This window comes from Papaver somniferum, chromosome 9 (assembly GCF_003573695.1).
Source record: "Papaver somniferum cultivar HN1 chromosome 9, ASM357369v1, whole genome shotgun sequence".
NCBI lineage: Eukaryota > Viridiplantae > Streptophyta > Magnoliopsida > Ranunculales > Papaveraceae > Papaver > Papaver somniferum.
Genome location: NC_039366.1, coordinates 172,960,959 through 172,986,619, shown reverse-complemented (window position 1 = coordinate 172,986,619; position 25,661 = coordinate 172,960,959). Strand labels below are relative to the sequence as shown.

The 25,661-nt window shown below is 37.3% G+C and overlaps 4 protein-coding genes across 4 annotated transcripts; 3 read left to right on the top strand and 1 right to left on the bottom strand.

Moving 5' to 3' along the window:
- The first annotated feature begins 13,503 nt into the window (after positions 1 to 13,503).
- LOC113312879 lies at positions 13,504 to 18,481 on the top strand. Its single transcript, XM_026561612.1, has 4 exons — positions 13,504 to 13,593; positions 16,319 to 16,429; positions 17,814 to 17,921; positions 18,037 to 18,481. Exons 1-4 carry the CDS (start codon positions 13,504 to 13,506, stop codon positions 18,256 to 18,258), a joined length of 531 nt encoding a protein of 176 aa, XP_026417397.1. The 3' UTR covers positions 18,259 to 18,481.
- Positions 18,482 to 19,807: 1,326 nt separating this feature from the next.
- On the top strand, positions 19,808 to 21,056 carry LOC113312878 (putative E3 ubiquitin-protein ligase LIN). Its single transcript, XM_026561611.1, has 4 exons — positions 19,808 to 19,996; positions 20,100 to 20,348; positions 20,441 to 20,468; positions 20,605 to 21,056. The coding sequence occupies exons 1-4, from the start codon at positions 19,808 to 19,810 to the stop codon at positions 21,054 to 21,056; spliced, it is 918 nt and encodes a 305-aa protein (XP_026417396.1).
- Positions 21,057 to 21,156: 100 nt separating this feature from the next.
- On the top strand, positions 21,157 to 22,810 carry LOC113314323 (putative E3 ubiquitin-protein ligase LIN-1). The gene is made up of 5 exons (XM_026563116.1): positions 21,157 to 21,253; positions 21,367 to 21,511; positions 21,588 to 21,851; positions 22,177 to 22,489; positions 22,604 to 22,810. Exons 1-5 carry the CDS (start codon positions 21,219 to 21,221, stop codon positions 22,717 to 22,719), a joined length of 873 nt encoding a protein of 290 aa, XP_026418901.1. The 5' UTR covers positions 21,157 to 21,218; the 3' UTR covers positions 22,720 to 22,810.
- A 474-nt stretch (positions 22,811 to 23,284) lies between these two features.
- LOC113313704 lies at positions 23,285 to 24,164 on the bottom strand. Its single transcript, XM_026562501.1, has 2 exons — positions 23,986 to 24,164; positions 23,285 to 23,678 (listed from the first exon to the last, which is right to left on the bottom strand). The coding sequence occupies exons 1-2, from the start codon at positions 24,126 to 24,128 to the stop codon at positions 23,438 to 23,440; spliced, it is 384 nt and encodes a 127-aa protein (XP_026418286.1). The 5' UTR covers positions 24,129 to 24,164; the 3' UTR covers positions 23,285 to 23,437.
- Between the last annotated feature and the right edge of the window lie 1,497 nt (positions 24,165 to 25,661).

The following is a 25,661-nucleotide window of genomic DNA, read 5'->3' as shown; positions in this document are numbered from 1 at the left end:
GTGATAAAATACTAGTTCACATGAAAGCTCATAAACAAAGTTTTATCACTGGACATAAATTTACATACATAAAATTACATTATCTATTTTCCTCGAATGAGCATAATTTTCTAAAACGAGGTTTATTTCGGTTTTGTGAAAGCTCACATCTATTAAGGTAAAATCTTGGTTCACATGAAAGCTCATACACTAAGTTTTATTACTGGACCTAAGTCCACATACATATAAAAAATTCCTTCTAAATCAGGGATTATTATTAGTTTTCAAAACTAACGATCGAACGAACATACGTTTAATAAATAAGGGTTATTCCACAAAACTCACATCAACATATACCCATGTATATAATTTTAACATGATGGAAGCATGAACATCTCATGAAATCAACAACCTTTGAAAAAATAAATAAATAAATTTGCACGTACCTGGTCGGCGCCGGCGGGTGGAAGACCGGCGAACTTCTCCTGCTGCTCCTGATGCTCGGACGTGAGATGGGAGGAAGATGAAGATGGTGGTCGGTTGTGGGAAGAAATAAATAAAAAAAGGGATTAATTTCCTTTTATACCTAATTTTATTTCCAAAACCTAATTCCATAAGGATTTCCCTTTTGGACCCGACCCTTGAATCCTAAACCAACCAAGGTTCCACCATCGAACCAGCGGTTCTACACGGTTTTATGTTCACTGGATGACGCCCTATTATGCCACAGAGGTTCCCGCTCAAACCATTGTTTGCTCATTCAGTCGAAATCCGGTAATATCTTATCTTATGACTAAGTTCAATTACTTATTTTTATACCTGGAAAATCACCATTAAATGTTGACTGAGGAACATGACTGTTCCTCACTAAGCAGGGGACTTAATGTAGATAGTGGATTTTCGACAAAGGGTAGAATTGTAAAACTATACTCCATATTCGGCAACCAGATGAGTATTGAGACTCATGTCTCTCATTAAAGCATGAAAGCTCATGTCATAAATCTCTGACTGAGAAGGATGTCTCCCAGAGTACGTGTAAATGTGCAGTCTCTCAGCTGAGGCCACGACACATCTCATGAATACTGAGCAATTTCAGTAATTACTCCGGATCCGGCAATCGGATGAGTATCGAGACTCATGTCTCTGTGCATGAAAGCTCATGCCACCTCTGATGGAGAAAGTCTCTCAGAGAAGATGAAGATGTGCAGTCTCTCAGCTGAGGCCACGACACATCTCATACTGTATAGAATCGAAAGATTGGGAGGCTCCTAGACAACATGTCTGCTAGTATAGAGCGACAACGTCTTCGGGATGTAACCAGATTTTCCCCGACTATGCAAGAGGAATATGACACTCCAGACAGGAAGCCCTAGACAGGAACATGTCTGCAAGTTCATATTGCTCAACCCTCATATAATTAATGCTCCTAGACAGGAAGCCCTTCTAGTACAGAGCCGGAAATTAATTATCTTAAATCGTCTGAATATCCAGCAATATTCTACGAGCCATCGTCTGAATATCCAGCAATATTCTACGAGTCGTCAATTAATCGCCTGAATATTCAACAATATTCTACGATTCCTCGTTATATTTCGTTACTTCAATTTGTGGTTCTTCCCAGCAGAATTCCACAGGTTAGTAATAAATATTCAACGAAACAGGCATCTGGGCATCGAATAAGCCCTGAAAAATGGTGCAAGTGTAATTAGCAGATAATACACAGACCAACATTTTGAATGCGCAAACGAACATTTCAGAAAATACGAATGAACGAGGAACTTATGCAAAATAGGAAGGAAAAATAGTAAAAATATTAGCAGAGGCGCCAGGGGACTGGGCTCACCAACCGGCCGGTCATGCTGTGACCAGTCCCACGCCCAATTTTATATTTTTATCATATTTTACTAATTTTCCCTAAAATCATGAAAATTACCTAATTTCATGTATTTTTATCTAAATCACATGATTTTATCAAAAAATAATAAAATTATGGAAAGGTGTCGCGGGACCGCCGGCCGGCCGGTCATGCCTTGGTCGTGGCCGGTCCCACACCTCACGCCCCATTATTTTATTATTTCCTCTTAAATTATGACAAGTCCCTTGATTTCATGAATTTTCCCTAAAATCACCTAATTTCATGTATTTTTCTCTAAAATCACATGATTTCATCAAAAATAATAAAATTAGGGAAAAGTGTTGCGGGACCGCCGGCCGGCCGGTCATGCCTTGGCCGTGGCCGGTCCCACACCTCACGCCCCATTATTTTATTATTTCCTCTTAAATTATGAAAATTCCCTTGATTTCATGAATTTTCCCTAAAATCACCTAATTTCATGTATTTTTCTCTAAAATCACATGATTTCATCAAAAAATAATAAAATTAGGGAAAGGTGTCGTGGGACCGAGCACCATCCGGCCGTGCCTGGGCCGTAGCCGGTCCCACACCTCACGTCCCATTATTTTATTATTTCCTCTTAAATTACGAAAATTCCCTTGATTTCATGAATTTTCCCTAAATTTACCTAATTTCATGTATTTTCTCTAAAGTTATAGAAAATATTAAAAACAATTAGGGAAAAACTTGTGGGATCGGGCTCTAGCCGGTCCCACACGCCTATTATTTTATTATTATTTGGTGTTTTGTTTCCTGATTTCATGAAAACTCTCTGATTTCAACAAAATATCTTGGTTTTCAACAAATCCTTTTGATTTTATGAAAGTTAGCTAAAATCATCAAAAATTACATAAAATTGGGAAGAGTGGCTTGGGACCCGCGCTCATGGCCGACCTGCCATGCCTTAGTCGTGCCGGTCCCACACTCCCATTCCCTATTTTATTATTATTTTATCTCTCATGAGAGTTCCCTAATTTCACCAAACTCTCCAGTTTCATGAAATTTCCCTCAAATCAGAGAAAACACATAAAATCACATAAAACTGGGATAAACATGTGGGACCGCGTCTGTCAGCCGGCCGGCCATGCCCTAGCCGTGCCGGCCCCACACCTTGAAATCCCATGTTTTATTTATTATTTACATGATCTCATGTATTTTTGCCGGTTTCAGCAAAACCATGGAATTTGCATATTTTCTCCAAATATTGCTCAAACGTGCATCAGAAAATATCAAAATTCTCAGGACTGAAGCACGGACACTATGGTGACATGGGCACATCCTCTTGACCGACCAAGGGTGACCCTGAGGCTTGCAAACAGCTGGTCCCGCATGTTTAATGATTTTAACCTAATTTGCTCAGTTGCTCATATTAGGTTTGAACTCTTTCCAAACAATTGGAAGTTCACTCAAACGACCATCTACTGGTCCCACGACCATCAAGATCCGGTCTCATGACCTCTTGGTCGGCCCCTCATATTTTCTACATCAGGTTTTATGATTTGTTGCTCACACGAGCATTATTTCAGTAAATGATTAAACCAGCATTTAATCATTCTTTCACCAACTGGTCCTCAAGAGACTTTGGTATTTTTGATCATTCGAGCATCTGGGCGTTATATGGTGAACCTGTCATCCCATGTAGCCGGTCCCGTGTTGATTTGCAATAAATCATCATTTCGGTAAAATTAGGGTTTTGAATCCAGAGCTCTGGAAAAACGTGATTCTGTGCAGATTCGAACACTCTGATAATTTTATGTTGATTCCATGATTGATATTCATATTTATTTTGCTCGACCCAGCAGTTAGTAACTTAAATTAATATTTTATTTGGTCCATCTACCAACAATTCATCAAAAGAACAATATTTGCTCGAACTAGCAATATTCGCTTGAACTGCAATATTTGTTCAATTAACAATATTCGCTCAGACTAGCAATATTTTCTCAAATCAAAGAATATTGGTTTAACTACCAATATTCAACAATTTAGCAACACAGTTTTGCTCGTCTTTGGTTATAATGATACCTCGTCTCAGCAGACACATTAAATTCATGAGTTTCGAAACATTTTCTAATCATGTTCAACTCAGCAATACATGGACTCATCGTCCCATAAAGTCAGCAACTGACTCCGCAATCACGAGATTTCAATCGTGTCACATGGGGGGATACTAACTAGGGTTTTGGTCTAGCGGTCTACGACACGTGTGTTCACCCACGACGAGAATGTGAGCAAGTCGTGCAATCAGTTGGAAGAGTCAGCAAAGTAGTGGGTGGAAAGTTAACCAAGTCTCCGCACGATGAGTAATTGGTTTTAACACGATTTCCCCATTTCCCACTCTATGATTCCAGCAACTGTCACACTTCATGGGATCATGGTGTTTTCAACTCCGGCATTATAAAATGTCTCTGAATCCTGATTGAAGAAAAGGGGGTTTTCGAACAATCGAACAACATTCGCCAAAACGAGCAATTTCTCATCGAAGTTCATACAGACAATCTTTCGTCTACACGAACTCACAGAAATTACTCTCAATTGAGCAAAATTCAATCATTCAGAGCATTTTCACGCTGAATTCACAATACACCTACAATCTCAGATCACCATTGATCTCACGCATTTCTCAGCTTCCCTCCTACAGATCAACCCATCCTCTCTTGTGACCGATTTGACTCTAGAACGACCATTGTTCTTGGTTTAGGCCGGGGTCTTACAGATTGATCTCTCGAACTTAAAGCACTCCCTTCTTGCAGTGCATCTGTGTGAGGTTCAACATTTCGCTCGGTTCAAGGAGTCTCCACACGGTCGACTCTTCAATTCCGTAAAAACCAGCAAATCGTTTTTCCCCACTCACAATTGTATTCCTTAATACTATGTCTAATTAGAGTATAACCATTCATGCTTCGCAGTTTTGTTTTCAATATGCACAACTTGAAAGATACATTAGGGAACGAAACAGTTCAATTCAAATATCACTAACCTCAAGTGGAAGGATGATTTTGTTGTTGTAGATCCTTACTTCTTCAAGTCTTTGCAATACTTGTAATGTCTCATATCCTAATACTTTCAAGCTAACCTATACGAAGTTGACTCTAGTACATAATCAAGTGACTCTTTAAATGAGTTTTGGCTCAATAAAATATGACAACCAAACTTGACATACCAACGCTTGGTGGGTTCAACCGAGCTATGCTCTAACATTATTCGATCACTTGAAAATTGCTTATAAGCTAATAGTTTGTGTGAGACATCTATTGTCATCTTCTAAGAATATTTCAATGATTGAAATGGGAGTTTAGAACAATTAACCCATGTCTGGATACATTACGGTTTGTGTACTAAGTGTACGAACTGTTTTGATAGAATTCAGGACCAGAAGTTAAGTTTGCATACCCGTTCACAAACTGATTCAACTGCTTAAGTCAGGGTACTTAAGTTTGCATCTCCGTTCACAAACTGATTTAATTGTTGAAGTCCGGGACCAAGTTTGCGTACCCGTTCGCAAACAGTTTCAACTGAGTTCGGTCCAGAGCCAAAGTCTGCATACCCGTATGCAAACTGTTGGTTTAAGGCCAATATCCGGAACTTAAGTTTGCGTACCCGTTTGCAAACTTAAGTGGTTCAAGTTATAAAATCGGCAAATGATTTCATACTCAAGAACAAATACATTCATATATTAAGGAATGCAATCATTGCAAACCGTGGCTAAAATGTTCATGAACTGATTCTTTTGAATCAATCCGATTTTGCTTCAATTGTGTCTTGTATACTTCTATGAGAATATAAACAATTGAAAAACTCTATGATTAACACAATTATACTCATTTGATTATCACTTGATCTAGAAGTGTTAAGATGAACATGGTTAAGACAAAAGTGTTCATATGGCTAACTTCGGTTAACTGCTATTAGGCCAACTCAATATACACGTTTAGGTACGGTTACCCGTATCTAAACGAAGGTATATTTCATTTGTGTATAACAAGATAAGACCATCTAACGGTGGAAAGATATTAGCTTAAATCTTAAATCAGGTTTCATCTAGCGGTGAATATTGATTGCTTTGTTCCAAAGTTATCAAACCCTGATCTAAAGACTATATAAGGGAGAACTCTAGCAACTGGGAAACCTAATCCCCACACCTCTTGTATGATATTAGTTGCTACTGGAGTCTATTCTCCTTTAACCTAGGTTTTTCCTAAATCCATTATAGGTTAACGACTTGAAGACTTCATTGGGATTCTGAATCCAGACCCAACTATTTTCTCTATAGTTGTGTGTTCTGATCTTACTTGTTCTATCGTATTGAGTACTATCTTCTCTAAGATTTGCTCGAGATTTATCTCCGATAGGTAAGATATAAAAAGTAATCACAAAGCTCTTCGTCTAATTCTTTGTGATTCCACAATAACTTGTTGTACTACCATATAATTAAGTTATTGTGAGGTGATTGATATTTCTAGGCTGTTCTTCGGGAATATAAGACCGGATTACCAATTGGTTCCCGTTCAGCTTGATTTATCAAAAGACGGAACAAAAACTTCGTAGGTATTTATGTGGTAGACAGATTTCTATCAGAATAGACTTTTCTGTGGGAGACAGATTTGTTTATCAAGTCTTCGATTTTGGGTCGTAGCAACTCTTAGTTGTGGGTGAGATCAGCTAAGGGAATCAAGTGCTTAGAGTCCTGCTAGGATTCAGAGGCGTAAGGAACGCGACTGTACCTTAATCAGTGTGAGATTGGTTATGGATCAACTACATTCCAGTCTGAAGTTAACTTGTAGTAGGATAGACTCTGTAGCGGCTTAATACAGTGTGGTGTTCAAATATGGACTAGGTCCCTGGGTTTTTCTGCATCTGCGGTTTCCTCGTTAACAAAACTTCTGGTGTCTGTGTTATTTATTTTCCGTATTATATTTGTTTATATAATTGAAATTTCACAGGTTGTGCGTAGTTCAATAAATTGGTAAATCCAACCTTTGGTTGTTAATTGAAATTGATTGACACTTGAACATTGGTCTTTGGGACCGTTCAAGTTGTTTCTCATAATAATCAGGCTCACGTATTCTATCTGTTTGATTTACTGATTACATTGAGAAACATAGATATAACTCTTGGATATATTTTCCTTGATTGAGCCCGACTGTCTAGTTGATTCTCTTGGAATTATATTGGAGTTAGTCCATACAGGTTGCGTATACGAAATATTGGGTGTGATTGTTAGACCCCTGCTTTTCAATTGGTATCAGAGCAGGAAAACATGTTTACGACGTCATAAGTCTGTGTTTGTAGCAATCTGACTCTATGGACAGAAGCACTATCTTTATAAACTTACCGCCAGTCTTCGATGGCTCGAATTACTTATAGTGGAAAATTTCTATCCGTGCCTTTCTCCAAGCACGTGATTTTCAATCATGTATTTATGTTGTTAATGGCTATAATCCTCCAACGGTTACAGTAGACGATGTAACTATTGCAAAGTATATTGGTAGGTATGAGCCTGATAAGAATCTCGCTGCAAAGCAAAATTATGACGGCTTAAATGCTATCATACATGCCATTACCCCAGATCTTCAGCACCATGTGACTACATGCACTCGGTCTAAAGATGCTTGGGATATCTTACTTGAATGGAATACCTCTCAAAAAGTAAGCTAGGCTTCAAAACCTAAATTCCACTTGGGAAAACCTTTGTATGGATGATGAAGATTCGTTTGATGAGTTTAATCACAAAGTGTATGATATTGTTAATGTATCTTTTTCATTGGGTAAGACTATTCCTGAAAAGGACATTGTGATGAAAATTCTCAGATCATTGCCATCTAGATACGATTCTAAGAAGCATGCCATCGTTGAAGGAAATATTATCTTGATACACTTTCCAGAAATACTCTTGTTGGGAAGTTAAAGATCTTTAATCATGAGCATACATCCAACTCTAAGAAGGATATTACTTTCAAAGCACAAAAGAACACTAAATTGCTTGACAAAAGTGTTGGCAAATTTTTTGTTGATCCTATTGAGACTGATTCATCAGATGAAGATCTTGACAACTCAGTTTCACTGATCACAAGGCAGTTTAGAGATTTTCTTTTGAAGAGAATTAAACGGTTCATCAGAGATAAACCCAGGTCATCAGTCAAACCTCATGATCGTGTCCCCCCGAAAAACAGGGACACTGTCGATACTGTTGATGAGGATATGCCGCAGTGCTTCAAGTGTAAAGGTTTTGGTCATTTTGCTAATGAGTGTACAAATCGTAGAAAATACACTGGGAACATTCACTATGATTCAAACGAAGATGAAAAGTCAAGTGTTGCATTCCTTGGTGAAAATATTGATTTTGATAATTGTAGGAATATGTACATCAATTTTGATATTCTTCCTAGAGAAACTTCTTCAACCACTTTGGAAGATAAAATGGATTTTTCCATGTCCATTGAAAATTCTATCTCACATGTTTCAGGTACCTCAATTTTTTTAGCAGCATGCTAAGCTATGGTGTCTGAACCGTCCTCCACGTTGACATGTTCTTATTGTACTTTTAAGAGTCATGAACTCTCTAAGTGTTTCAAGTACAAACATAAAATGTGATATGTCAACAAACTTCAACGGAGAGTTAATCTATTAGCAAACAAGCTCAAACTTGTTCAGAAGTTGAATTCATCTGAGGTATGTAAACTCAACATTTCTCCGAAGAAGTTAGTTTCTAAAGAAAAAGATAGACCTCTACAGAAAAGAACAAGGTCTAAACAATTTATGAAAAAGGTATTAAAAATTCCGTACAAGAATTGTATGGTGGACAGATTATTGTTCACCCCAACACAACTTAATTGTGTTTAAGGTAAATCTTGTCTCATTGGTATCAAAGAGACAAGAGTTGAGCACAGATCAGGCTTTAGGGAAAAAAAATTTGCTATATTTTTTTTTCTTTTTTCTGGAATTCTGTTGATCTTTTTATATCATGAATTGGTATTGAAAGGTTTCCCCTTTTTGATCATTGAAAGAGGGCTAAAATCGACAATTCTACCTTCTTTAGGGTTAAGAGTTGGTCGTACGTGAATCCTACTCTGTATATAGGTTCCGTAACCCTACATTCCTTTTTTCCTTCCCTGAAAAACTCTTTTTATCACAAGATTGCTTGTAGAGCTTGAATTGTGCATTTCTCTCACAATTCCATATTTGAATGGAGACTCCAAGCATCATATCTTCTGATGGAAAAGATTTTAATATGATTGTTAAGCCATCAATCATGAAGGAAAAAGATAAATTTCTTTCCTCTGCAACTTTGAAGAGAAAAAAGAATAATATGAAGAAACCAAAGGCTATCCCCTCAAATCTTCAGAAGTTTTCTGGTGTTCTTGAAGAGTTGAAGGAAACAAGGAAGGAGATTCAGCAAATAAAGGATATTGTTCTAATAACTCTTGAAATTCAGAAGGCCCTGGTTCGACATCAGTCAAGAAGGTTTGTTGGAATTGACTCATTTCTTCATGAATCTTTTGTTCCAATGACTGTTGACGACAAGGATTTCAGGGACGATAAAGAATTTTTCAAGAATCTTAATGTCTAGGAAACTTCTTATGAGAATTTATTCTTGTGTTTTTAAGAAGGATAACTAGGGTTTGGAATAGAAAATATTGTGATTACACATGGACATTGCCAACGATTTTTATCTTGCAATGTTTTAGATTTATTTATTTAAACTCTAAGTTATTTGGAAGATGATTTTGCAGTATTAATCTTTATTGGTTTTATATATTGAAAAAATGATATGGGATATGTGTGTTTACATCCGTGAACTTTGATTGTCCCATATATGTCAAAAGTTAAGTCTATTATATCATTATGAAAATATTGATAAAAGATAAAATGAACTTTTGTATATTCCGCAGTATTGATCTTTCCCTGATCCACTTCTATGTGAAAGTACTGTATGGCTCCGTAAGTTTTCTCATGTTGAGCGTTTCCGATTAAATTAATCATTAAGGTTCTCTCGTGGTTAATTTATTCGAGTTTACTGGATACAAATTCATGTTTCATGTGATTTGTTAATGTCCAAAGAAATCCTTCTTTTCTTGTAAAAGTAAGGTCGCTCGTGTTGTTCTTTCGGGAATGACATTTTATGGGGGGGAGTTCTTAGTTGAACTTGTGCTTAATTGCCAAATCTTTATGGGGAGTACGGATGTGGAATATTGTTGGAGTTATAATGTATCTTTATTAACTCCTTGGTGAATACACTAAGTTTCGACTATGTTAAATCATCGAAACAAAGTTGATATGTTCTCTTTTAGTCATGAAGTATCTCCTTGAGGATTTCATTATAATCCCACTAATTTTCGTATCTTTGCCAATTTATATTGATAAAAGGGGGAGAATTATTTTGTAGTTCACACTACATACATATGGTTTACAGATCATTATGTAAGGGGGAGTGGTTTTCATTGTGAGATGAAGTATTGACTAAGGGGGAGTGATACATATCACCGTAGTATTATTGTCAAAGTTGTGATATAATGAACTTTCATGTTGTGTAATAATACTATGACACTGTATAACAATATTTGAGAACATCGTATTGTTATGGCTACGAATCATCAACAACTATGATGATGAGTTGAACACGTACATAATCACTGGAGTACTTGGAATGACGAAGAATTCAAGGAATGTTGAAGAACCAAGGAAATCAAGCATTTGGATGAGAATCTATAAAGTTTAATTATTTTGTAATCCATGTGCATTGATAGTTTTGTCACTAAAATTGACAAGGGGGGGGGGGGGATTGTTAGAGCACTGCTCGTTCGAACTCGCAAGTGTTGCTATCTCAAGCTTGTTTTTCAAGTTTAGTTGTCAAAACTATAAGTCTTGATTTCTAGTCTACTTATAGCTATGTCTCGGATTATGTTAGAATGTGTAGTTGGGCTTTAGACTTCACGACGTTCATCGATTGAAGACGAAGATCTACTGAGGGGAGCTTGGATGAACTTCATCAACAAAAGGTATATGGAGACTTGAACTCATCTATTACTCAGAAGTTTATTCTATCCTATCTCCTATTGGGACTAAGTCGTATAACTATATAGACTTTACATTATACACATTTGATATTTCGAGCTGAGTTTAACTCGCTCATATCTTTCTCGAAATATGTGTTGGAAAGATTTTTGCTTTAACTACGTTCATCATTATTCTTGATGAAAGTCAAAAGATGATCATGTGAAAATCGCTTTGTAACATCTTACATGATTTGTGTGAGACAGTCATTTGATGTAGACTCGGAATGTTCTGTATTGATCATTCGATATTACTTGAAAATTTCTTATAAGCTAATAGTTTGTGTGAGACAGCTATTGTCGTTTTCTAAGAATGTTTCAACGATTGAAATGGGATTTTAGAACAATTAACCCATGTTTGGATACATTACGGTATGTGTACTAAGTGTGCGAACTATTTTGATAGAATTCAGGACTGAAGTTAAGTTTGCGTACCCGTTCGCAAACGGTTTCAACTGAGTTTGGTCCGTAGCCAACGTTTGCGTACCCGTTTGCAAACTGTTGGTTTAAGGTCAATGTCCGGGACTTAAGTTTACGTACCCGTTTGCAAACTTAAGTGGTTCAAGTTCTAAAATCGGCAAAGTATGATTTCATACTCATGAATAAATATATTTTTATATTAAGGAATGAAATCTTTGCAAACCATGGCTAAAATGTCCATGAACTGAATCTTTTGAATCAATCCGATTTTGCTTCAATTGTGTCTTATATATTTCTATGAGAATATAAACAATTGAACAACTGTATGAGTAACACAATTAGACTCATTTGATCATCATTTGATCTAGAAGTGTTAAGATGAACATGGTTAAGACAAAGGGTATATTAATTAAATACCCTTAGTTTTGACACCCAATAAATATACCCATATACAACAATAAAAATACCCTCATCATTTAAAAACCTTATCCATTAAAATATAGATTACATTAATACCCTCACTTATAATTATTTTCATTTACAAACCTTATCCTTATCCATTAACAAATTTTTTTCTTATTTCACAGCCACTACCACCACCGCCAATCCACCAGCACCGCCACCACCACCAATCCACCACCACTAATATTTCACCACCACCATTATCATTGATGTCACCGCTGCTGCCGCCGTTGTTGCCGCAGCGGTTGTTTTCGCCGCCACCACCACCGTCGTCAAAATTTGGCGTCAACAACCGAAGTTGATCCAAAAAATAAAATTCAAAAATAAATTTACTAATACATATTCCAGTTCTTTTATTGTGTCAACAATCAAAGTTGATCCCAGTGAATGGGTCAACAACAAAAGTTGATACTTTTAAGTGGGATCAACAATGGAAGTTGATCCACAAAAAATGAGATCAACATATTTATATAAGTATGTTTCCTGTAAAAAACAATAAACCTGGAACCTGCAAACTGACATATCCTTAAGAAACACAAAAATAACATTCATAAAAACAAATGGTATCAACAACAGGAGTTGATCCCATAAAACGGTGTCAACAACAAGAGTTGATCCCATAAGTGGTGTCAACAACAGTAGTTGATCAGATCCCATAAATTATCAATATCATGCATTGTTGGTGATTTCAGTACCTGATACATACATAATCCCCAATGTAGTAGTTCCCAAATCTTCTCCTGAAGCCAAAAATAGTTGCAAAATAAGTCAATCTTCATTGTTGAATCCACCATCCCAACAAAAGCCACCACCATCACCTTCACAACCACCACTACCATCATCTCCACTATAACATCATCCATCACCACATCAAACAATAGGAGTCAGTAGTTGATCCCATAAAAAATGTTGTCAACAACAGGAGTTGATCCCATAAATGGGATCAACAACGGTAGTTGATCCGCTGAAAAAGGCATCAACAACATGAGTTGATACAAAACCAATGTTGTAATCACCACCACCACCACCACCCTCACTACTACAACAAAATCCACCACCACCATCCCAACAAAATCCCAGCTTCAGCTTCTCACAACTCATGAGTTACCAACAACACCATCATTTCATCGGCAGCAAACAATCCTATCAGCAGCAAACCTTCATACCCTAATTCATCTTCAGAAACATTAAAAATCTCATTCTGAATATCTCCAATTCGAGTACAAAACTCAAATTCATCATCTCTCACATTTCTCCTTCATCTGATTGTTTCTTGGTTTGAACATGAACAAGATCTCTGTGAAATTAAACTCAAACAAAACCCTAACATCATTCATACTCACAGAATCATCGATTCTTCCTTCCGCGTCTGTAAATCAATGGCAGCAAACCCATTTTCTTCCCTGAATTTTCTCGATAGAAACTAAATCCAGCTCTCCATGAATCAATCAAACGTTGCTTCATCTCCTTCATCGCCGCCTCCACCACCTTCATTATAGATCTGGTATCTTCCTCCACCACCACCATCATCAAATTCTAATGATGATTTTAATTGTCTCTTCCTACATTGATGCAAAAATATCTTTAAGAACTAACTATTATCATCGACTTTAGGTTATTCAATCCAAATCTGATGTTATCGAAATTAAATTTGGTGTTCTAATGAATTTAATTACAGAAGTTAGTTTCTCGTTGATGTCGTTTAGTGGTGGTGGTGGATTTGGTGGAAGTATAGGAGGTGATGGCGAAGATGGTGTTCCTGAATCTGCAGCGATGGAGGAGAAGGTGGTGGTAACGACGATGAAGGCGAGTAAAAAAATTTATTACTATAAAGGCGGAATTCAGAATAATAATAGACGAGAAACTGAAAAAACAGAACACAAGTAGTAATTTCGAAGAAAATATCTTCTCTAGATTATGAACAAGAAAACGATTACAATTCTCTCTTTGTTACGCTCACAATCTTCTCTAACAGTGGATTAACCTTAAATTGTTTGCTAAGCTTGCACAAGTATTGTTCCAAGCTTTCTCTAGGTTTTCTGTACCTAGTATTCTGTGTGTTCAACCTCCTTTTCTAGGTGTCAAACCTCACTCTCTAGATGTGTTTAATTATGAGCTAAACATCCCTATTTATAGGCTTGGTTTGGTTTCCCAAACCTCTTAGGAATCTATTTCCTTTTGTAGGACTGATTCTTTTTTTAGGTATATTACCTAAACTAAGAATACTGCTCAAAACAATACTCCTTCCTAAATTAGGAACTTATCCTAAACAAGGAATCCTTACTAATATAGGATTTTATCCTTAATTCGTCTTGATACGTTTTGATCTCTGTACCTTGGTGACTATTATTATAGAGGCGGAATTCAAAATAATAATAGACGAAAACTAGAAAACATAACACACTAGAAACCAGATTTGAAGAAATTATCTTCTCTAGATTATGAACAAGAAAACTATTACAATTCTCTCTTTGTTACGCTCACAATCTCTCTAAACAGTAGTTAACCCTAAACTGTTTTGCTAAGCTTGCTTTTACAATGAATAATTGTCTCACAAACTTCTCTAGGTTTTCTGTGTAAACCTTTCTTCTCTAGGTGCGTCTATATCAAGAACACACTAACTAGATGTGTTTAGTTATGAGCTAAACATCCATATTTATAGGCTTGGTTTGGTTTCCCAAACCTCTTAGGAATCTATCTCCTTTTGTAGGACTAATTCCTTTTCTAAGTATATTACCTAAACTAAGAATACTGCTCAAAACAATACTCCTTCCTAAACTAGGAATTTATCCTAAACAAGGAATCCTTCCTAATATAGGATTTTATCCTCAATTCGTCTTGAGAATCACTAGTTCCCAGGGAAAGGAAGATACACATGTATCACTGAGGTGAGTCCCGTAGACAAGGATGTGACAGGGGCATCAGACATCTGTCTGACGCATGCAGACTGCCCCAACCACCCGCATTAAACACCCTAGACATAGGGTACATGTCAAACGCCTTGTGGAGAAGAAGAAGGTTCATCTTCGTTCCTACATAATGTTGTTGGAAGACGCTGGGTCAGAACGAAGATAACATCGGGACGACGCAGTAACCAAGACGATAAGGACAGCTGTACTCGAAGAAAGAGACCCACAGGAGCAGTCTATAAATACCCCAACCCACTAAGGAAGAGGGGTCGACCATTTTTTAGTGAGAGGAGAGAGATTGCAGGAGAGAGAAATTGTAAGAGTAAGTATGAGTATTGTTTCCCTCCTAATTTCGTTCCTCACTCAAAGTCATTCGACTATCTTTGTAACCTTTAATGCATAGTGAAACACCAACCCCCGTGGACGTAGGCCTTAGTGTTGAACCACTTAAATCATTGTCTCATTTACTTTCTGCACTTTACTCTTCGTATTTAACTGCCATGCACCATTTATGTTCATCGCAGTTTTCATTGCGATGAATGACGAGGACGAGCCCAAAGACTCTGAGTCTCCCTCATCATAGTTTTATTTATATTCCGTCATTTATTGAGCTTTGGTTATATTGAGAATATTGTTTGTGGACACGAAATCATCATCGTTATTTCTGTGTTCACAAAACCCAAACCCGACTGACTTGAAACGGTTTAAAACCCGACCTGAAGATTGGTCGGGCGGTGTTGGTTTCAAATTCTAAGACCAGAACTGACCCGGCCATGTGCAGCTCTAACGAGGATATAATCTGGATCCATTAACGCACTTTGACCCGAGTTATACATATCGGAGGAGATAGAGAGAGAAAGACCAAACAAATCATTAGCATGTCTGGTAGGGGTGTAAATTGGGTCGGGCCGGGCAGCCCGACCTATTTATTAAATGGGACGGTATAGGGCGGGCCGGAACATCTCTTATCCATGAAATTAAAAGGGCCGGGCGGGCAAGGTTATTTATCTACGGTTAGTACCCATGGCGTACCCAAGCCTGTTTTGTAATTTGGGCTCGGGCGGGTAGGGCCGGGAGGGCCTTGAATATTACAAACAAATATATATATTATGCATATATATTGTTAAAAATAAAAAGAAAGTAGTAATAATACACAAGTTTTATTTAAAATTAATAACCAAATACGAGAATTGAGATGGGAATAAGATAAACCAAACTTCCTATAATTTTTCCTGAATTGAATCATCAGAAAAGGAAACTGCCTTAGATTTTGCTCAATATTTTCTCTATATGGTTAATAAAATTAGACTCCAATGGAATAAAAGTTAAGAAATACATATGAAAACTATGAGGGTTGACTGTATTAAGTATATGTACCAAGTATATTCTAGGATAAAACAAATGAGAACAGTCACTTAGGCTAGGTATATGGATAACACTGGCGGGCTAATATGGCGGGTAGCATTGACGGGATAATAGGGAGGGTATTGGGCCGGGCAAGAAAATTTGAATTGTGGCCTGTGCCCGCCCTCTTATTTAAATGGGCTAGGTCGGGCCAGCCTGTAAAGGGCCACGGTCACCCATGGGCTCTCATGGGACAGGTCGGACGGTACTGGGCCTCGGGCTTCCGGGCAAAATTTACACCCCTAATGCCTGGCGAGGGAAATTCAGATGCTCGGCTCTTTCAGCTTCTCTCCCATCTTCTTCAACAGGTACTACCGATATCACACTTTCCATTTTACTGTTATTCTTCTTTTCCTGCACTATTTTGAACAATGAATTTCTATAATGAAATAAACTGTATGATTAATCCTTGTAAATTGTTCTGATGAATATTCCAATACACAACAATTAGGACATATTTTCACAGCTCCGACAATTGCTGATTCTTCGGCTAGATCAAAGATGATTTGTTTTGTTGTTTTTGATAAATCTGTGATCTGCATTTTCCAAAATTTGAAGCGTATAGATGGATTTTCAATTTTTCCATTTAAATGTCTACTTCTACATGTAAACTTCTGGCAAGGGTTTTACCGGCTTCTTATTCGTACTTTTGCCCTTCCCTTCAGTTTTTCAATTACTGAAGTTGATTTATAGGAGTGGTAGAGAAAATTATGAAATGTTTCCCAGTTTTCATTTTTGTTTCTTATCGGTTAACTTCTGCTTGTTGGAGGGTGCTTTTACTTATTCCAACTGATGGAGATGGAGAAGTCTCTGTGGATTAACTCCCAATTTCTATTTGTTTTACTTTCTCTGTGTTAATCTGAGACAAATAATGATTGAAATTGAACTGGTCTTTTCCAACCAATGTCTACTTTTACGCTCCAACTGTTTTAGCGTATTCCAGTGCAAGAAATAGTTTAGTTGTGGTTATGAAATGCATGAAGATACTTGAAGTCCACATTAGTTCAGTCCTTTAAATGTCTTATATTAGAGCCAAGAATATCTGACTATGCATTAATCAGTGACCAAATTTATGCAGCTTTTGCTTATGGGAATGCTTCGTTTTTTGTTCGTGGTTAGAAATGTTCGAATAAATAAGATTTCGCACAAGTTTTGCTATATTTTTGCATCGTTATCCTTTCTATGACCTCTCGCATAAGATGAGAAATATCTCGCAAAGTATTGTTTGCAGGGACATCTGCAGTATAAAGACTAAAAGTTTAATGTGACGCCGCAAACGTGGATGGAGTTTCTATTTTCCGTCCAAAACTATCTTTCATGAATTCTAAACGGAGTCCATATCCCCTCCTTTTGGTTCCTTTCCTTTGTAAACCGCAACCGATGCGGCTTCCAAATTGATGGAAATTATTAATGACAGTTTCTCTTCACTTCCTAGACTGATAAACCAGCATTTTTCCAATATCAAAGCATTTCTGCACAAGAGGCAGGGTAGGCCAAGACCCTCCATACCTTTTCATGAATTAATACAAAATTAAGTACTGGGAAACTGTCAGCATTTCTGCATGCTCACATACATGGGTGTCAAGCTAGTCATCAGTGTCATGCCCGCATCTTCGATTCTATGAACCATGTTTTTTTATCACACACCTGGTTTCCACGATAATTCTCTTAATATTTAGTATGATGGTGTAGGTGGAGTCCCTTACCAATCAAGAAGAAGTTGAGCTACGCACAAAAATTGAAGCACTTGGGTTAGAGGTTACCAAAGTTCCAAAAAAGCCTGCAGGAACTATGGATGAGGTATTCTTGAGGTTTATGTTCTGATCAATTCTGTTTGGGAATGACTATATTGTTTAGGGTATAAAAATCCCTGACTGCTAATTTTGTTTCCATGTTGGAATTTTTTGTTTTGCAGTTGGAGATTGCTAAAGAACTAGACAAGCTATCAGCAAAGTTAGATGATGTAGATGAGATGATAACTTCCGCTATAGCGGAAGATCCCCAGGTACAAACGCTTCTTAGTAGCACAGCTGATTTGTGGATGCCAGTAATCACAGCTACTTCTGAAAAAAGGCGTAAGTTTACTGCATCAATTGAAGAAAGCTCCTGTAAAACTCAAGGGCAGATTTCTGATTGAGTTTATTCATATAAACTTCTCGTTTTTATTCGTTTCTTTTCATTTTTCTATATTAAAATTATAAATGTTCTGGTATTGAGCTAGAGGGAGGAAAGTCTGAAAGTGTAATTTGCAGAAGATGCAGTAGTTCTAGATAAGTTGAATAATGACATTGTGATTAATGCTCGAGTCTGAACAACGCAAAGCTTAAAAATTGAAAATTCATGATTTAGTTTGAGGCGGTCATCCATGTCACGCTTGCTTATTATTTCCCCCCTTTCTATCCTAGAAAATTGTTATGTATTCCATCTAGTACCGCCAGGAAAACTGCAATTAAGATCTCCACATTGCACAGGCATGGTCTCACAAGGCAAGAACCTTTGAAGTTCCTAAAGTGCTTCACTTCGGCATTTATAAGCCCTTTGTGGAAACCATCTAAAAATGACTGCGATGACGACCATCATTTTCGTGAGGTCAACTGCATGCCCAAACCAATCCAGGCGGTGGGAAAGCATGATAAAGAAAGAATGACGCTAGTTGTCTCTGAAATGCATTGCCAGATCATCAAACTGACGTTGAGTTTGCATTTGGCAACACCAGACATTAGTTACAGTAGTTTGCCGTCTAAATATATTACAGTGGTTATCTTACTTAAGGTATTTAAAACTGAAAGAAAGACTAGTTAAACTGATTAGTGAAGACGGCAGTTGAAACAGGTGATGGCCTGCAAGATAACGTAACAACAAAAATAACCAACTGAAAGACAGTCTATAAGCTTGATTCGCCCTGCAGATCCCACGCTCACTTGTCAGCTTCTGTTTTGTCACACTCTCTACTTTGTTAAGGCATCTTGTTCTTGTTCTCTTGTAGTTCTCCATTCACTGAAAATCCAACGGAAGTTTGTTTTATCTGCTCTTTCAAAATAGAAGAAATTCCAACTTGTTTATCAGATAAACAATGTCCACTTGGAATGGTCCGGGTTTTTTACTTTCCTAGAACTCAAAGCTTCATTAATCTACATATAGTAATGTGTAAGCTTAATTAGGGGTATGTGGAAAGTTTTTTTGATTAATAACTTGTAACTTGTTCAAGATTGAAAATTGTAAAATTCTGACTTGGTTTTTTTATTTTGTTATTGTCCAGAAATTGTAAGTGTGGGAGGAAGACAAATGTCGTCGCCTTCTCTGGAAGATCTACTTTCAGAAGAGGGATTCAAAAGCAGAAAGTCGAAGATGAAATCTAGATTATCATTTGGATCACAAAGAAGAGAGATCTTTAGCTGATACTTCGAGTGCTGAGAAGAAAAAAAAAACAACTTCGAAAAGTGTATAACGAAACACTAGATTCTGGTACTTACCAGTTGGCAACTTACTATACGGATTGGCTTACAGGAAAAATTGAGCCCCCACCATTTCCCTGTATTCAAATTCCTTCGACTTCTGTTCGTGGAGTTTCAGGAGGAGGTTCACATGGAAGTTCATCACAACTGGGTAGTCCAGTAAGTTCTGTGTCATCTCAGCCTATGGTTAGCAAAAGATTATATGAATCTGTGTTTGGCTTTTCAAACAAAATGGAAGGTGAATTTGAAGCGGAAGATAGAGAAGAGCAAGAGAGCTTCAAAAGCTGCTTGACAGTCGTGGAAGTTGTTGCGGATAAAGATGGAACTGAAACATTATATTCTCCTGAACACGAAAAGTATAGCAACCAGCTTGTTGAAGAACTTCCTGCTAAGGTCACAGATGCAGATACGACAAGTCAGGTACATAGTAAAACTAGTTTACTTTTCTTATAGTTTAGGGGTGATTTTCTCAAATCTTTGTGGATCGGCAGTGGTTTTCTCTGATTAAAAGAATAAACTGTAGGCGGAAGACGAAGGACTATTACCAGCTATTGCTAAACTTCAAAGATCCCACAGAACGAGTGCTCCAAGGGAAAAAGATCCAGAGGATGAAGTAAGTATTACCTCAATAAGACAAAGACTTCCACATAAAAAGGTGAGTGAACTTATCCTCAAGAAGCTGGCGGCATCTGTCTTCCAACAGCAGCAGACTGAGAGCTTTAATGATTCCACTACTTGCAAGGACATGCCAATGAATGATTCTCACGAATGTGTATGAAAGTATTAAGTCCTCCTTTTGTTCTCAACTACTTAATTCGAAGTTCTGACATTGTTTTCTTTATATTTTTCCCTCTTTGAATGCAGATAGGCAACATGAATTCCTGCTTAGAAGGTGAGAAAAATAAAAGCTTAGGAATACATATCTCTAGTGTTGGCCAACTATTATGCATTTATTTTTGCAATGGCGACTCCAATAGCTGCCAAAACCATCCAGAAAGACTGCTAGTGTTGACATTTTCTCAGTGCAGGGCAGTATGTAAACGATGAATATTTTGGGGAAGAATCCTTCTTCTCCAGCATTCCTGAAGATTTTATCTGCCCTTTCACTGGAGAGTTGTTTGAAGAGCCAGTAACCCTGGAGACTGGTCAAGCTTTTGATCGAACAGCAATCAAAGAATGGTTTGATCAAGGACATAAAACATGCCCAGTGATAGGACAGACCTTAAAATGTCATGCTTTGCCAACCACTAGCTTTGTGTTAAAACGTGCTATTGATCACTGGAAATCAGAACATCGTAGGAATCTCCAGGCTTCTGCGTGCCAAATTGAGGGAAACCAGTCAGCACATGAAATTAGATCCAAAGATGAAAGAGCAATTCTGGTATTAGAACAACTTCTCTTTTGTTCAACAGCAGAGGACAGATGTGCAAGTGTCAAACAACTGATATCTCTTGGAGGTCTGCAATATCTGACTCAATGATTTGAATTGGGAAAGTTGGACGAGAAAACACGCATTGCTGCACTTCTATCTTGTTGTATTGAATCGGATGGAGGTTGCAGAAACTACTTAGCTAAAAGCCTTAACAAGGCGTGTCTTTCAGAGCTCCTTTACAACAAGCAAGTTAGGTCAAAAACAAATGGAATGCTGCTGCTAACTGAACTGATTTGCCTAAACAGGTTAACAAATTTCACTTTTCAGTTCACAATAAATAGACTCTAATTTCCTGAACTTCGAGGTTTGTTCTAGGTTTGTTACTTCAATTTTATGCTGCCTTATTTGCGAATTACAGGAGAACAGAGATAACAGCTTTCCTCGGTAGCTTGAAGAAAGAGGGAACCATGAACATCATGCATGTTTTGCTTGTGTACCTTCAGTGCTGCTTGCCTGATCAAAAACCTCTGGCTGCTGTGCTTCTGTTGCATTTAGATCTTATGGTATGCTCTCAAAAAATAAATATGACAAATATGTAGTCTTTGAACCTATATCAAGAAATAATCTGATATGTTTCAGGTAGCACCTCAAAAACATAGCGTATACAGGGAGGAGGCTGTTGATAGTATTGCAGTGGCTTTAAAGAGCAGCTTAACGAACGAAAAAATTCGAAACAACTGTTGCAAAGCTCTTTTGATTTTAGGTGGGAAATTCTCTCTTTCTGGAGAGTTATTGACAGAAAGTTGGTGCCTAAGGCAAGCAGGATTCTACGATCAAGACTCCAAAACCAACTCTCTTGGCAATGTTGAAGATTGTCTCTCAAAAGAGAAAACTATACCATTGGTATGTCCATTAAATTTTGAGTGCATATACCTTCATCTCTTGTATCAGCTCCCTTTGCAAGTTCGAAGACATGATTATTTTGTCTGACCACTATTATAACCAGGGGTGAACTTCACTGTAGAACTTGTTTGGGATGGAAACAGTTTTAGGAGTTGGTTCTAAATGAACAAGTTCTAAATTTTGAGGAATGGTTCAACCATTACTCTGAAGTTCACCTAAAAACTCAACTTTGTGAACCCTGGGAAACTGCAAGAAATTGAGAAACTGCAACAGTGATTACGTGTTTAACCGTCAAAAAGTTTCTTACTATGAATACTTATTTCAGGAAGAAGACGAACTAAAGACAACAGAAGACTGGTGGAAGAATTTGGCATCATTACTACTTGGCAATGGCAACAAGTCATTTCTGGAGATCATTTCCAAATGTTTGGGGTCTAAAAATTTGTATCTGGTGAGAACATGTCTGATCACTGTAACGTGGATGAGCCATGCACTTGGTTTACTGCCAGACATAGACTTTCATCTCGCTGCATTTTCAGCCCTCCTCCCTCAGCTGAAACAGATACTGTTGAATGACGGGAGTATTGAACACAAAGTTCTTGCTTCCACATCTCTACTTAATTTCACCAAAATTACAGGTCGGCCTGCTTCTTTTGTGTGGATAATTCTCTACTTACTGTGCTAACCTGGGAGGTTCTATTTTTCTTTTGACTCTTGATCAGATTTTCTCACTACTTTTTATGTCTGTACAGAATGTCGGATGCTACTGATGACAATTGGAGAAGAGATTTTGGTTCCACTACAGAGTCTTGCAGGAGTGACTTGGACTTCTAAACAACTCTTTCAAATTATTTCAGGGGAAAGCTAATAGCTTTCATGGGAAAAAGAATTCTAAGGAGAGTTCCTTTCTTGTAACACTACTTCTATATATGGTCTGAAAATCTGTATTATGATTAAATATGGACATCATTAAGGAATACCAAACCTAATAAACATTTTGAGATGAAATTCTAATGAAAAAAAGAAGTCAAGGAGATAAGAAAACTGAAATGAGTAAATGACAACACAAGTGCTTCAGTATTACAAAAGCCGATGAAGCTCAAGTTGGCACTGCAGGTTCCATTTCATACCAGTGCTAGTAAGACTTCAAGGATTTTGTTTGATGTTCCTAGCGAAACTTGTTCTGTTTCAGGTGTAAGACCCTCTTCGATGCCATGTTCTGCACTGACGGGACATATCATAAACGGATATACCTTTTCTTCTTAGGATACATTATTGAAAGGGTATGTTAATTGCTTGTGGTAGCGCAGATACTAAAGAGTTTTGTTGGTGAGAAAGTTGAATTACTAGAAAGACAAAGAGGGACTCAAGATGTTAGAACGTCGGGCACAGTGTCAGGGGACTAAATTCTCTACTTTATAAAAAGTGAATTCGTTGAAGCGAAAGATGCAACTCTTTTGTCATACATACCTTATGCTAGTAATCTAAGAAATCCAAGTAAAAGAAGATTCATTTATTTCACAAATTACATAACCTACTAATAGATTTTCTACATGGATCACAGGAATCGAAGAATCCACTGGATATTATTTAGATGGTGCTACGGTCACAATTAAACTGATAAGCCAAGTCGCAATAGAACCTAGAACCCAAAAGACTAATAAAAGCACTAGAAAACCTGCCAAGATGGTCAGTATAGGAGGACCTTTGTTGCCACTGGTATCATTCCCTTCAGATTTTTCCTTCACAATGTCCCCTCCTTCAGATGGTTGAGCAAATAAAATGGGAGTTCTTCTCTTCTTCATCCATCTTGTGACATTGTCAACTCTGAACAAGAACAGTTTGGTAGGACGTTAATGCATAAGAAATAGGAACCAGTAATGTAGCAAAAGTACACAAAATTTAAATATCCCCTCATTTCTGAGGAGAAAAATCAAAGAGAAAGTAGAGCACTTAAAACCCTAAAATCAATGTCAGTCACATTGGGTATGATATATCTAAAATTCAATACTAAATTTCTAACAAAAGCAAACCTAGATGTCTATACAAAAGGAAGAAGCCCTAACAGAAGAGCATGGAAAGAACAAAAGATGGGAATCAGAAATTTTTTAAGTTTTAAGAATATCTAACCTACCTGAAGCTTAGATGAGTAGAAGAAATGTTTCCTCCAATTCTGCAAACCGGAGTGGGGGAAATTTCAGGCTTCGAGATTGATCGATGGAATCTCAAAAAGGATTTGCTGCTTGGAGGAGCGGATAAATGAGTAGCCAGTGCCATGCTTTTTCGTTGGCTTTCTCAGAGCAGCTGTGCGAAGAGATCACATAAATGCACTTGATGCCACGTGGCATCCAGCTAAGGATATAATTTTTTATCCCGAACTGCGATTGGCACGGAAGGAAATCAGAATGGAGTGTAGTTCGAGGGCCAAAGAAGAGTTCGAAAATGAGGTATTGGCCTGCTAAAAATCGGAAGAAAATGTATAGTGTACTTACAAAAATATTTTCCATCTTCCGGTGAAATGAATTACTTTTTTTTTTCTTCTTTTTTTTCCTTTGTGTGCGCGAGCTAGGCAGAGAACAAAACATACGGAGAAAAAAGAAAAGAAAACATACACAGAAAAAAATAATCATAAAACCAAAACAAAAAGATTAGAAATTACGCTCTATCATGCAGAGGTGGCAATATAAGAGGGAGCATCTCCAATGCACATGTGACAATACAAGAGGGAAGAGTAGAGGTCCGCCAACTATAGCAATTGTTGATACTTGCAAAATTAGCAAGGGTGTGAGTCACTGAGTTCGCATTTTTCTTAACAAACTTGAATTTACATGAATTCGGTTTTTCAAGACGTCTTCAAATTAAATACTTGGTTTCTAATTCTGCAGGGGATATTTTCACTTTCTCTGTTTAGAATTTTGATCGGTTGTTGGGCATCAGATTCAATAATGATGTCGAATAGCTTCTCCTTGACAGCCGACTCTAAACCCAGATGAAATGATGAGGATACGGAGTACACCACAATATTTTCAATATCAACATATACAAGACACACCTTGCATAATCTAATGCAGACAAGTACCGTCAAGGAGATTACTTGAACATGATGTACACTTGGTATATAACATAAGTTCAAAGTCGGACAAATCTATGGGATCAAACCAAAAGTTTAATTAACGTACAATGCTATTACTTTAATTATAACTATAACAACAATTATAATACGAAAAGTAAAGTAAAGGCACGCAACAAGATTTTGTTAATGAGGAAAACTACAAGGCAGAAAACCCCTGGGACCTAGTCCAGTTTTGAATAGTCTCAGAATTAAGTCGCTACACAAAGACTACTACAACTTCGTATACTTGAGACCAAGTAAACTAACTCCAAGTTACTCAGTTCCTTTAATATCCTTGCGCCTACAACCAATCTTGTCTACGCACGTGAATCCCAAGAAAGAATCCCATATCTGAAGTCGCTTCACATGCTGTGAAAACTTTAACCACTCAACTCCTTTGGGTCGTAATCTGAAACTATAAAAGACTAATATTTCAGTAACCTCTCTACCAATCTCCTAGATCAAACAAGTTAATCAGAGATAACTTGAGTACAAATGTTCTTTCGTTTAATCAATATAAACTCATTTGTTATGTTAGATCAACCAAGATCAAGATTACCGAAATAACCAATCTTAGTTTACAAAACTATCAAAGTTAATCACAAATAGAAACACAAAGATCGATTGTCGATCTATATAACAAGCTTAAATAGTCTATATGATATAAACAAGCTTGTCGGTTCTCTGTCAATCAAGTG

Coding starts and splice junctions, on each gene's coding strand:
- LOC113312879 (XM_026561612.1), top strand. CDS start 13,504: ATGTCGTTTAGTGGTGGTGGTGGATTTGGTGGAAGTATAGGAGGTGAT. Junction 13,594..16,318: donor CTGCAGCGATGGAGGAGAAG/GTGGTGGTAACG, acceptor CTCATGGGACAG/GTCGGACGGTACTGGGCCTC. Junction 16,430..17,813: donor TCTCCCATCTTCTTCAACAG/GTACTACCGATA, acceptor ATGATGGTGTAG/GTGGAGTCCCTTACCAATCA.
- LOC113312878 (XM_026561611.1), top strand. CDS start 19,808: ATGGAAGGTGAATTTGAAGCGGAAGATAGAGAAGAGCAAGAGAGCTTC. Junction 19,997..20,099: donor ATGCAGATACGACAAGTCAG/GTACATAGTAAA, acceptor AATAAACTGTAG/GCGGAAGACGAAGGACTATT. Junction 20,349..20,440: donor TGAATGATTCTCACGAATGT/GTATGAAAGTAT, acceptor CTTTGAATGCAG/ATAGGCAACATGAATTCCTG.
- LOC113314323 (XM_026563116.1), top strand. CDS start 21,219: ATGCTGCTGCTAACTGAACTGATTTGCCTAAACAG. Junction 21,852..22,176: donor AAGAGAAAACTATACCATTG/GTATGTCCATTA, acceptor TACTTATTTCAG/GAAGAAGACGAACTAAAGAC. Junction 22,490..22,603: donor TAATTTCACCAAAATTACAG/GTCGGCCTGCTT, acceptor ATGTCTGTACAG/AATGTCGGATGCTACTGATG.
- LOC113313704 (XM_026562501.1), bottom strand. CDS start 24,128: ATGGCACTGGCTACTCATTTATCCGCTCCTCCAAGCAGCAAATCCTTT. Junction 23,679..23,985: donor TCTACTCATCTAAGCTTCAG/GTAGGTTAGATA, acceptor GTTCTTGTTCAG/AGTTGACAATGTCACAAGAT.